General features: G+C 45.0%; 1 protein-coding gene across 2 annotated transcripts in view; it reads right to left on the bottom strand.

Annotated features, from left to right (window-relative positions):
• The window catches only part of LOC115179058 (semaphorin-6D), a 119,649-nt gene that overhangs the window by 15,043 nt on the left and 91,092 nt on the right, over positions 1-13,514 (bottom strand). For both annotated transcript variants that reach the window (XM_029740379.1, XM_029740378.1), the window contains 12 exons: positions 12,356-12,446; positions 11,967-12,089; positions 11,590-11,678; positions 10,617-10,834; positions 10,174-10,305; positions 9,824-9,979; positions 8,822-8,995; positions 8,337-8,474; positions 6,107-6,184; positions 3,360-3,418; positions 2,926-2,976; positions 137-301 (listed from right to left, as the gene is read on the bottom strand). In XM_029740379.1, coding sequence (XP_029596239.1) covers positions 137-301; positions 2,926-2,976; positions 3,360-3,418; positions 6,107-6,184; positions 8,337-8,474; positions 8,822-8,995; positions 9,824-9,979; positions 10,174-10,305; positions 10,617-10,834; positions 11,590-11,678; positions 11,967-12,089; positions 12,356-12,446 — 1,474 coding nt within the window. The remainder of the gene's footprint in view (positions 1-136; positions 302-2,925; positions 2,977-3,359; positions 3,419-6,106; positions 6,185-8,336; positions 8,475-8,821; positions 8,996-9,823; positions 9,980-10,173; positions 10,306-10,616; positions 10,835-11,589; positions 11,679-11,966; positions 12,090-12,355; positions 12,447-13,514) is intronic.

Genomic DNA, 13,514 nt, shown 5'->3' with positions numbered 1-13,514 from the left:
TTTAGTGTCCTACACACAAAGATTAGAGTGTTAGTGCTCATCTTGGTTAGTATAGTGTGCAGTGAAGCTTCAGGGCCCATCAATGCAATCCAGTGCAGGTCAAAGTTCAGCAGACACAGACACCCCACCCCCTTACCCTCCATCTCCACACTGATTGGTTCCGAGTCAGGTGACCCCTGGTCCCCAACTGGGACTGGAGGACCGCCATCAGGACCTGTACCTCTTTCAGAGTCACCTGCCACCTTAGGGAATGGGGCCACCTGAATGGTTGTGCTGGCGGTTGTTGTGGGTGTGGTCTTCCCTGTTGTTGTGCAGGTGGGGGAGGGGTAACAAAGTGACCCGTTAGTGAAATGGAAATGCAGCACACAAAAACACCTAAATATAATGTTGATTTATGACAAGGGAAGGATTCTTTGTACCGTGGAGAAAAATATATGTAAATCCAGCATGAAAAAAAGATTCCTGTCATAATTACTGTTAAGCTGATGATGACAATGAGGACATTAACATAAAGAGCGCTTTGAAGAGAATTCAACTGAATCCATGACTGCAATAAATAAAGTAGGTAGCCTATACATTACAAGTAAAGCACTCCTCCATAGGTGCAACATGATTCAGCGCTTTAGAACCAACGATTTTCCCACTGTTTAATGCCCTTAATAGATAAAACATTCAGGCGTTGCAGAAATTACGAGACATTGGAGAAAAACACTCAGGGCCAATATGGTCATGATTTGGCTGCAGTGCCGGCCTTAAGATTTCCAAACCTGCTCCCTTTGTTACTGAACCAGTGAGGAATCTCTTGCACCTGGCACTGCAGCACATCCTACACAGCAAAACCCTGTTGTTGTGGACGCTACCAGCTGGTGCATGAATGACTCTTCCAGCACATACAAACTTTGATATACAGTTACCTTTCCCGTCCGATTTTCTTTACTAAGTAGTTTGACAGATGAGTTGAAATAGATACCAGTAGCTGAGGTAATGGTAGGTAATGACTTACAGCAACTTTCGGTTCTCTGCTTCACTAAACTGTTTTACAGGTAGTTACCGTCTAACCTACATAGGGAATGGTCGATGGAAAATGTGACAATGTTTATGGAAAATGTGACAATGGCAACATATCCAATTAGGATCAGTACTGGTACTGTGGGGTTATGTGGCGTCTGAGTCTGTGGATCCAATACGGGTCTGTATTGTGAGAGACCTGGCAGTAGAAAGCACTGTCATCATCACAACAACCATCATGAGTGTCTTCCTAATTCTCTGACAGCGGATGTCCTTGAGGCCTTGTGTGCAGCACGCCGCTATTGACGTGGATGTTTCGCTAATAAGCCGGCCATAATGTTAGCATACTGGAGGGTGCCAGCCCAGATTGAAAGCGAAAGGCCCGCTCTCGATGCCAGTTAATAGTTTTCACTCTGAATAAGGTGCCCTGTCAGAGCGCCATCTGCGCCAGGCAAATGAAAACAGCACACCGGGGAAGTTCAGCCTTGGCATGCCAGACAGTACCAGGGATGCATTATTAGTTCAATTTATCAACATTGTGTGTGTACATTGCTTTCTCCTTTACAGAGAGAAAAGAAAGGAGAAAAGCACAATATGCAATTGGGAATGATTTGATTGTCCACACTGCTGGGTGTTTGTCTCTCGCTGCTTTCTCTATGGGATGGGATTGTTCCATTCTGGGTAATAGTAAGAAAGAGGATTTAGGAACCAATGCACACCAGCGAGAATGGCATTGTTCAACATTATGGGGTGTTCTATTGTGGGGAAACCTTGATCTTCAGCTTGGACTCATCAAAGGCTTTTGTCATTCTGCAAGTCTGAAGTCTGGTTTGTGAAGTACTTCAAACAGAGTACAGAGGCATGGATGGAGTAATCGCCTGGCGGAATTAGCCAGTGGGGTTGCTCATCTAGTCCCACTGCCCACTGAGCGGCACTACTTCCTCCAGCAGAGAGGATACGGAGAACAAAGGCATTGTGGGAATGTGGAGGTCTGAGGCTAAGTATTGCTTGTTTTCTGAAGTAGATAGAGAGGCTGGACTGGACCCTGGATGGATGGTATTGTTGAGATAGAATGGCCAGCAACTCTCACTAAGATGGTCTCAATGCTGTGTTTATCACTTCTAGGGAAAAGCAGCCACCATCAGTACCCATGGATAATTTGTAAGGTGACAAAGGGTTAATATTTTTTTTTTTTTTACCAGCAACTCCTTTTGGGGAAAATTGTGGATTCCCATTGAATTAGACTGACAAGTAAGTTTGAGAGAAGTGAGCCTGAATGAGTTCACCAATTGTATCACTAACTTCCTGACTAGTTAACTAACTAACCGGCTAACTCAGCTAACCGAAAACCACCGAGCTACGTCAATAAGAGCAGTAAACAATTCTGCTCTCTGACAAAAAAACAATCAATAAGTCATGGCCCAGGGATGTCACTATCATAATTCAAAGATAATTCTACAGTAATTGTTTATTAATGCTACGTTAGACTACATCTCAGCTGAGAGCTAGCGCTAGCAATGTGCTTGCTGCCAGCCACTGAGCTCTGTAGCCACCCTGCTCTATGGGAAGGCAGTGGGGAGTAACGGAGCGTTACAGGGATGATGATTCTCCTTGATAAAGGGAAGTGGGCAGCTTGGCCACTGGCGCTGCTAGCCTGTCAAACATCCATGCTGGTGCTGCTGCCGCGACTAGCTTTGGATAATAGCTCCAATGTTAAAGATAGCTGTTTGTGTGAGAGAGGTGGTGTTGCTGTTCTATGCAACAAACTCTCCTGAACTGCTCATGTTGCATAACAAGTCCAAAAAAGGGGAATAGAGATGTTGCTTACCAGGCTTTGCTAGCGTTAGCCTGTTCGCTAACAACCTCAGACAGTTCGGACAAGCTTTAAAAATAGAGGATAAAGAAATGTCAACTGACCATATGCTGAATCAGCAAGAGTGTTTTGCTTGCGTGTGGTCGCCAGGACGTCTAGAGAAGAAAAGGGAAAGCAACAGACATATTGACAGAACAGTACATTGTGTAAGTCTGAGTAGTGGTAAAATACTCAAACTGTGCTTAGTTAAATGTATAATTGACTGCTTGTTTAACGTGACCATCTGCAAGGGAAAATTGAGAGCAAAATTCCCACCGGGGTACTCTTCAGCTAGGAAATGACAGGCTACTTAAACTTGTACTGAGTTGCTGATTCATTTCATTGTACTATCACTCCCCAAGTATGGCATTCACTTTTTCTGTATCATTTTGGACAATTAAATGCACTTGATAAGCTTCGCTTGTTATGAAAGAGCTTTTATGATGGCTCTGTGCATCTAGTGGAGTGCCATTAAGAACAGATGATTGGTCCACCTTACCATGGCAGCTGTCTGGGTAGTGAGGGTAGCCGTTCTCCACATCCTGCTCAAATCCGCCCCTGAGGAAAAACAAAAACAGAAGAGGACAAAACGGCCTGTCAGCGTGTGTGTCATTCCTCTTTCACCATTTAAACACAACCTCCGCATTCATTAATTGGGTACATTGTCAAGCTTTCTAAAATGGTTCTGTTGAAGACAAAGACTTAAATAAATGGTGCTGCAAAAGAAAACCATTTCATTGGTTTTGTCTCTGCAGGGTCAGGCTGACTGTTTTGCTAATGTCCAAATTCAAATGGATGTGTCGAGGTGCGATCACCAAGCAAGAATAATGTTTCACCACCAGTTGCATCCATGATGATACTCTGTTCTCTGGTTCCACTTTTTCTCTTATACAGCAAAAGAAACACCACATTCTTGCAAGACATTTAGTACCTCAAGTATTTATTTACATTTGGTTGTGCTCCAGTGCATTAGACACTTCATCTTTCTTCAATGAATCAAAGGCGTGTACACATTCAGAAATCATGCATTCCCCCTGGTGAGTAATGTGATTGCGTTGATGCACAGTGGAGTGAGTGGCCCCTTAGTCAAGCAGAACATAACATCAATGACACTGAATCTTCTACGACGCAATATCGACTGTGCAGGCAATCAAAGAAAAGAACAGATGTAAATACTCGTGAACATTCACACATATGCAAACACACGCGCTCATGCACGCACGCACGGGCAACCAAACACACATCTACACAAAACAGACGTTCCAGGCGCGGCCAAAAACAAATTACATCTAAATGAGAAGCAGGCCTAGATGAGTGAATACAGACCCAGTGAGCAAATCAAGAGGGAATTCAGAGGGGAGAAATAATAAACTCTAAGAAATAATAACTTCACTTATCTTTCCATGCTCAGCAGTGGGCTCACTGACAGCCGATAGCATTAGTTGTATTACCACAGCAGAGTGGGTTTGCTTGTGAGTGAATAGGTCGGCCTGGGGGGATTTTGCGTGATTGTGTGTCCGTGTATGTGGACCACAACTAGTAACCAGTATTACCGTATGCCTCCATTCCCTTTCTGTTTGTTTTATTAATGTATTTACTTATTCTGAGAGTTTGAGAGAAAGAGCCACGGAGAGAGTCCTAGACTGGCCTCTTTGGCACGCCGTCCCCAAGTGACGGGAGAGAGACAGGAAACCATGGAAACAATTCACCTCTGGCTAAACCCCCCCTGCCCCAAAGCAGCCGGCAGAATTTATGCCACCTCTGGAGTGAGAGTGTAAGGGAGGAGAGAGTAGAGGGGGATGTGTCCCCTGTTGCTCTCCGGTCCAGCCCCATTACAGCCTTTATGAGCTGTTGCATCTGTTCTGGAGGCATGGCCATGCTCGAGTTCTGACTATTTCACACCATATCACTCTCTCTCTCTCTCTGACGTGGACAGAGCAGGCACAGCGTAATAGCTCTACTGACTGCATGTATAATATTTGCCAATCTCTTCGGTTCCACTCCATTGGCTTGCTGCATGGCACTGTCCCGCTGGTTAAAAATGTGATAAATCAAGCCTCAGTCCAATTCTGATTACCTGCCCAGCACGTACACACCGCCGCACGCACGCGTACACACACATACACACCTTTGGAATATTCCATTAACCTCCGGCTGTGAAGCTATGGCAAAGAAAACCCATGGGTGGCCAATCACAGGATATGCAATAAGTCGACCCCCAGCAGAATAATCCATTTGAAGCAGTCCATATGACTATTAGGATAGTGGCAGCTGCCTCTGCTGTGATGTCTGTCCACCCATACACACAAAGTTTACAGCCCATGTTTGCAGAGGCGAACACCTACAGCAAGTGATTTAAGGCCACACTGAAAATCAGAGGAACAGCGACAGCCCAGTCCCTGAGTGTCAGGAGACAACATAGGAGGTGAAATAGTGCGTTCTACTGCCTCTCCTCCTCTACCTCTCTCCTTCCCTCCCTCCGTTCGGAAGACAGTGAGGTACACACGACATGATTGAAATCCACCCAGCTGAGCATTACTTTCGATTCCATGCTACAGTGCAGAAAGAGAAAGACAGTGGGTCAGGAGGGAGTCTCAGACAGAGGAATTGATTGGCTTTTTGTTTGCACACACACACCCTGCTTGGTGCTGACGCTGAGCCAGTCGATAGCTCTAAGTGTCAAATGGCTTCCTTCCAGTTCATCAGAATGGATCAGTAAATTACATTGAGGTCATTTTGATCGATGCCTTTCAGTCCCACCCCAGAGTGACGCACGACCCCTCCAAGCGGGTATCTGGGGTTTCATTTCCGAGTGATTGCAGACGTGATGTATGTCCGCCACTTAGAAATAAACAAGATGGATGCTCGTCCTATATGTGAAATGGAGCCGACAGACCAATGTTTTTACTGGAATTTAGAGGCCCGGATTCATCACGTTGACAATCTGGGCAAGTCAAACTCCAGATTAGGTATCGATTATTGAAAGCATACAAGGAAGTGGTTCGCAGAGTACTATGAAGTTACTGCTCCTTCATTCATTTACTGTATGTTTCATGCAAGGTCATGTCTATTGCCATTTGATGTTGATAAATTGCAGTAACATTACATTTTTCTGATCGAAAACTCAACACTAATATTTGACACATAGTACTCAACAAAACAAGGAGTAGGGGCTAGGGATGGGTTTGGTACTTGGCCTCTTAACCTGCTGTCATATAATTGGCTTATGCAACATCCGTGACTCACCTGAATCCGGGCACCACTGTGACACAGCTCCCAGTCCTCTGCCACACGCAGTAAGGGTCCCTCGAGGACAGACAGCTCCTGTGAGACAGACAGACAGTCAGAGTTCGGTGTGTGAACACTATCAAAACGTAAGAGACCAAATACACATTTTAATGAAGACTCTTTCGTGAGGCATGACCTGAAGTGACATGTGATATCTATTCACCTATCAACACCCTCATATTCTGGAGTGTCTCAGCATCACAGGCCACAGTCACACCAGACGAAGTAAAACAGATCAGGCCAGGGTGTCATTTTACCACACAGAAAAAAACCTGCCATTTCAATTTTTCAACTGCTGGGTGAGCCTAGCTTGTAACTCTCCTATCTAGGAGCTTAGAAAGAGGCAAAGATGAATATGAGAGATGGTCAATGTAGTGTGACCGGCTGTCGGTCTGTGAGGCTGCAGACAGCAGTGTTTGGTGAGAGCCCCCTGGGTGTCTGGTAGCCGGAGGCAGTCATGGACAGGGACTCAGTGACACAGCCCAACTAACAGGCCAGTATGTAGAAGAGATGTAGGGAGCCAGAGAGGAGGACTGAGAGTTAGGTCAGTCATGCTCAACATGGTTTACAACACAGAGGGCCATGTAGAGCGGGAGAGTGGAGGAGTCTCCACCAGACCGGCATTGACAACATGTCAGAGTTAAAAGGTAATGACCCCTATCTGTAGGGGAGACTTGAAGCATTCCTGCTGGCTCCTTTTCTCTGTGCCTGTCAGGACATGATGAAGACACAGGTGTTCCTCTCACCTATGGATCACTAGAGCTGTGTATATCTCTATAGCTCTGTATGGAACCACTCATTAGAAACTGTCTGTCTGGAAGAAAGGTCCACCATGTCTAATCTCTCAATGGTGTTAATTCATGATGTCACCTCCCTACCTGTGGCTTGTCAGTTTTGCTGACTTCCTGACTTCCTGTTCCTTACTGAGAATATCACCCCTGGTCTGTGGGGTTACAGCTGACCTATTCTGGGGGCTCCCATTAACCTAGCACTGAGGCAAAACAGTTGCAAATGTGACAACATTTTGTGTGGGTCAGAGGGTTGAGACTTTCACACAACTTTTAATATCTCTTTGCCATCTTTTTCACTAAATCTCTTTTCTCTATATATTTCATTCAACGTGTTTCTGCTGTCTGAATCATATCCATTTCTGAACTCTAATAGAAACAGCAGCTGCAGCGAGAGATAGAAAAACGGTTTTGCTTTGTGCCAAGATAGAGGCTACAGTAAGGTGGAGAGACAGACCAAACCAACCAAACCTAATTTGGAGGCAGACAGATGGGGAGAGTGTGGAGAGGAGGATATGGGCCTGACACCTGACCCCTGCAAAGCATCATGGGGCTTAAGGGGCCCCTAATCCCTGGTTGAGGTGCGCTGGGCTGTTTCGGAGTGATCCAGCGATGGAGGGGCTTTAAGCCCTCTAAAGTGAGACAGGCCCTATCCTTCTCCTCGTCGTGGCGTTGAAACCCTGGCCGTGGGTTGGCCTGCCGCCAATCAGCTGGTTCCAATTTGTGCGTAAATGCACAATGAGGGTTTAGCATGCTACGTGAGATACACGTCCCTGTTCAAATTTAATGCAAATGTTTTTCTTGGGGGATTGGGTAGAGGCGGGGGGAACATTCCTCCACAACCCCAAAATAGGACACAAGATTGTCGAGCATACTAGCTCGGCAAAAACATCCCTGACTAAACAAATCAGATCCAGCAGTCGCTCTGACTGCAAGGAAGCCCTTTTCACTGCCCTCGTAACAACGTCAGCTTCTAAACTCTTGTTGATTCATATTTTGAATATAGTCTGTTGCATACAGCATATTTACAATTTGACATAAACGATAGCGGCAACATTTTTTTGTTTTTATTTATTTCACCTTTATTTAACCTGGTAGGCCAGTTGAGAACAAGTTCTCATTTACAACTGCGACCTGGCCAAGATAAAGCAAAGCAGTGCGACAAAAACAACACAGAGTTACACATGGGGTAAACAAACGTACAGTCAATAACACAATAGAAACATGATTGATTGTAAAGTCACACATGTAACTTCACATCACCATAGCAGCACTGGGGGAAGGAAGCCTCTATAGCGACAAACGCATGAAAACTGGAATTCCACAGCAATATTAACACACACTTGGCAACTGTTAACAGTGCAGTACTAGCTCTATATAATGGACGGGGTATCACTCACTTCTTGCAGGAGCCGTAGTCGTTGCAGCGGCTCAGAGGTACTCGGACCACACAGCTGGAGAAGGCCACAAACAGAGCGTGATGTTCCCTGTCCAGCTCCAATCCCAGGACCCGTCGGTCCTCTCCGCGGACATTACATCTAGGAAAGGGGAAACGACAAACACGTCTCATTATTTCCGAAATTTATGCTGATGGATGGCGGCAACTACAGCACCCTGGGAGACTGTATGCAAATGAGGGTGGAGTTGAAAAGCTGTTCAGGACACGTACTAACAGCACCACAACACATATCACTGTCTTATTACAGTGGACTCTGCTTGGAAGCATCACATACAATAACCATCCTCTTACAGCAGGCAAAAAAATGTGGGACTTTTGTTTGTTGCTGAACCAATAAAAGTCAACGTTATGAGAGAAGTGCACTATATTATAAAACGGATCGTTTGCATCATATAGATGAAAAAGAACGGAGAAAGGGAGGCTGACTTGGTGGGGTTGTAGACATCGATGTCCTCCAGTAGCTGTGTGCTGAAGGAGGCGTTGAGATGGGTGCTGGCCAGGATCTTCAGTACCCTGCCGTCCTCGCTCCCCAGGAACAGCACCGTGTGGTTCTTATAGGGCCCAGCTGACGTATCCACTGCTAGCTGGGTCAACTTGAACCTGGGTGGACACAACAACAGGGTTGTGGTTCGGGGTTAACATGACGATACCTCCGAAGGAGACAAAGCATCTGCAATTAAAGATGGGAATTATTGTCGGAGTGTGTGCATGCACTGCAAAGTGACAACACTGTAAGAATACGCGGGACATTATTGTAAGTAAAACCATTGTACAGCTGCTCTCAACTTTCCTTCAGTCCCACACAAGTTGACGACATGTTGTTTGCTCAGAACATCACACTGACTGGCACTACGCTAGCTAAATGACTCAACAACGTGAGGTATTCATGGTTAAAGTTCTGTTGTTCAGCTGGTCTCGGGAGAGTTCTGAAGCAGATGTGACGTTTGGAGGCAGATGAGAGAGAGACAGCGTGCCCCCCCTCCGCTGTGTGACGACGCCTGGTTGTCTGTCAGACTGACTCGGCTTCACCATGTAAGTCACAGCAGGGGACCGAGCTAGGTGGCTGTCTGACAGCCCTCTGACACCCACTCTACATTCAGCACCATTAGATGGCTGGGCTTCTAATGAGCCACTGGCGCTATTTCCTGTGTTAGTCCGGTAGACCACATCCGGACGGTGTCTTTAATTGATGCGCTTTTCAGCTTTTCACAGACCCCTTCCGGTTGGATCTATAATTTTGGGGAGGCCCTATCCCTTTTGGCTCTATCTTTGATGTGGTGTTATCGAAGGCCTCATCCTGACTGCGTCAAACTTTTCTATTTAATGGGCTTTTCATGTTGAGACAAGGGACCAAGTTTTCTACCCATCAATTTTCCCTTTTATCTATCCATTTTTTCATCCCTCCATCCACCCTGCTGCTGTAGCTACCTGCTGGTTGTGCGTGTGAAGTAGGGCCGGTGGTTGACGGAGGGAACCGCCTCGTCCATCAGGGGGTGGTTCTTGATGAAGGTCAGGGTGTCGTCGGGGAAGGTCGTGGACGACTTGTAGGCAGCAGCAGAGCCGTCGCCGGCACAGCAGCCTGGTCTGTGAGACAGAGAGGAGGGGCAGAAGTTAGTCAGTGGAGTTTCAAAGTCAGTGGGCTAGATTTACTAAGAACTCACGCTGAGGGAATAAAATACTGTAGATGCAAACTTTTGTTGACAGTGTTTACGCTGGAATAAAGTAAATATGTCTGGACTGAGGCTGTCAAAGTTCCCACTCATATGTGTTGGTCTTACCTGGGTTTGGGTACCTGCTCCTCAGGCACGGGTGTCCAGGCTGACTCACTGTTCCTCTGCTCCTTGAACTTCCCGTTGAAAGCCTTCTCAATGTCGTCCATGTAGAATGCACATACTGCTGAGCCTGTGATGCTGATGAGGAAAACAACAGAGACATCGGTCATATTAACCCAGGTTATAATGGATTGTATAGCTATAAAAGCATTCAAGACTGCTGCCCAAGGTTGTATAGAACATTAAACAACAATCTTATAAAATAGGCTTTTAAAAGTATACAATATCAAGGGGTATGATACTGCAAATGTGAGCATTATCTTCTGTGAAAGCATTTGGCTGTTTTTTTATTTATATTTTCTATAAAAAGAGGTAGTGTAAAACCTCATTATACTCATTGTATGAGTATGTACTGTATATCTGTATGGCCGTCTGGTACTGTGACTGACCTGTTGGCCTGTGTAGTGAAGACCCCCAGCACGGCTGGTCTGAGATTGATCTGCAGCACGTTGGTCAGCGACTGCAGAACGTCAAAGTAGAAGAAGGAATCGCCCGGCACCGAGCAGTTGAGCCGCGCTTTGAGGAACGACGTCCAGTAACGCTCTAGAACCCTGGGAGAACCTCCGTTGTCGTTCTTACATACACGAGCCACTCTGGAGAACACAACCTGATTGGGGGGGGTTAGAGAAAGATTTTTAAAGGATTTTCAACAAATTTGTATTCCTTTTGTGTTCATTCAGTAACAGAACACAGTGACATGACATTACATTGTTTCACATTTGACATTACATTGCAGCCTATCCAATTACAATCCAACTTTATTTTCCATATGTTACAGTGAACAGCAGAAGACGTTTTGTCTTCTCAACCCCTCCAGACAGCACATATCCCACATACAGTTGAAACAAGGGGGGATTCTACTAAGCTATATGGAATTGTTTTAAGGTCATACGAAGGATCATTTAGCTATTTGATAATGAATTTTAAGACACCTTGAAGTATCAAAGAAATATATGCAAAAATGATTTGATGAAAAATTGAATTTGGCTTACTGCTATTAGCCCATACAAATGCATTGAATAGCAGATTCTCTACATGGAACAACAGATAATCCCCCAAAAATATCAAAAAGGAAGTTTATTTTGAAGTGTCTGTCCTATATCTGAGAGGGATAAAAAAATACCTTGACCCCTTATTTGTGGCACTAAACTATTCAGACCCCTTCACTTTTTTACACATTTTGTTACGTTACAGCCTTATTCTAAAATGGGTTAAATAAAAAATCCTCATCAATCTACACACAATACCCCATAATGGAAAAGCCGAAAACAGTTTTTCTGAATTTTTATTTAAAAAATGTAATAAAAAATAAGATATATTATTTACATAAATATTCAGACCCTTGAATTACAAGTCTCTTACCTTGCCAAGTGTGGTGTACTCCACAGCAATCTCACTGAAGAAGAAGTACACGTAGTTCCCGTACTCAATGGCATGGAGGAAATGAGGCTCTGAGGAGACAAAGGGAGAAATATGAAACAATAGCACTGACTGTACTACTTGGTATTCACAACAATAATGCATTAAGGCAGTCAGTGTTTTGGTAGGAAACATCACTCAAGTGGATACCACACATTGATTTAGAATGAAACACCACTCTAATGTACTGCATACAAATATTTAATGATATGTGGCAATGCAAAAGTGAAAAGATTTCAGAAGGAAGATTGAGGAAGATTCTAAAGGTAAATTCACAAGTTGTTTCAAATTAAGATCTGAGGCAAAGGCCAGGTGCTCACCTCGTAGCCATTTGGAGTCGTACTTCACGGTACGAAGCACCGGGCTGCTCTCTCCCAGACTACGGTAAATTACCGCATCACTCGCCAGGAAGTCTGTCATGGTGGCCGAGTAGAAATCGCCACCTGAGAGGAACAAAATAACTAATTTAAGAAAGGCGTGCTTTTTTTCAAATGAACACAATTGCAGTGAAGACTAGAAACCCATGCCTCCCAATGTGTATTTTCATCTCATGGCTACATTTGATGTAGGGGCTGTGCTGCTCCCAATAACACTGTGTGAACTATGTCTAAATGTCACTGGCAAATTGGCAAGATTGAGGACAGGTTTAGTGATCCAAGTTGCTGCCCCCAGCTGACATGTCTCTCTGTCTCTGTCCAGAGCAACTGACCAGCGAAGAGGCCGACGTTGGATTGGCGAGACTCAAAGGGACAGCGGGCCTGACCCACCACCTCCTCACCATCCTGTTCCAGTGTAGACATCTGGGAGAGAGAGGGACGAAAGAGAAGAGGGGACTTCATTAAGCTATTTCTAGGAGTGTAACTAAAAACAAATACTCCACGGAGCATATATTGAAAAACCTAAACTAAAATAACTAGGTCATTGTTTGCAGTTGTTAAGTTTAATATTTCCCCCTTGCTGAAAAATCGATTTCAGTCCAAACTTGAGTATTGTTCTGTTTTATATCAGGCTAGCTTTACTGCTAACTGCCAAGTTATAAAGTCGACCCCTTAAAGTCACGGACAGAATGTGCCTCTAGTCAATCCTGATGAATAAATAGGAACACGTGTCATAAAGATACCCTTTATTTAGTATGTTTTACACTGCATTGTAACAACAGTGAAGTCAAAAGGTCAGGAGTAACATTCCTGTCAGCCTGCTCTATGGCTGCTACTCTGGCGGCACTGTGAGGAGACAGTATCTCCTAACCACAGATCTTTAGCAGCTATTCCTGCACTACCGTTAACAAGGTCGTAAACCTTGGCTCAGACAATACGTGTGAATCCCGCTGCGGTGGGGGGAGGGAGGGGCAGAATGCGACCTGGAGGAGAGGTCATTCTCGGCAGCTCCAGCCTTCAAACACACACAGTGACAGCCGTCAACATGTGTGTTTATATTTAATGTTGTGTCATTGCTCAGTGTTCCCTATGGGTACACTCTCTAAGTGAGAAATCCACCAATGCTACTGTGGCTGTTACTGTTATATCTCTGATCTGTCTGCTAAACCATGGTTCTGGGGCTTCAGTACAGTGTGATTTAGACTAGAGGCTACAGGTTTTCACTTCCTGGTCTAGCTACCACCTGGTCACACAACCTCTGTCTTTGATCCAGCTGGCTCATTGGGCAGAGTGTTTTGTGGCGATCAATTTACATGGAAAATGCACTCTGTGCAAAATAAAACATATTCCACCCGTCCACACCCACAATCCAATCCCCTTCACCCTAACAGACCCTCTCCTGACCCCACTGCCCTCTTCAGTCTTTCCAAGGAATGCTGCAGACAGATCGCATGATATGATTTCCACTTCAGCACACTATTCCCAGTTCTC

The sequence above is a fragment of the Salmo trutta genome, chromosome 3 (assembly GCF_901001165.1).
Source record: "Salmo trutta chromosome 3, fSalTru1.1, whole genome shotgun sequence".
Taxonomy (NCBI): Eukaryota; Metazoa; Chordata; class Actinopteri; order Salmoniformes; family Salmonidae; genus Salmo; species Salmo trutta.
The sequence above is the reverse complement of the archived record's forward strand: the minus strand, read 5'-3'. Positions and strand labels throughout refer to the sequence as shown.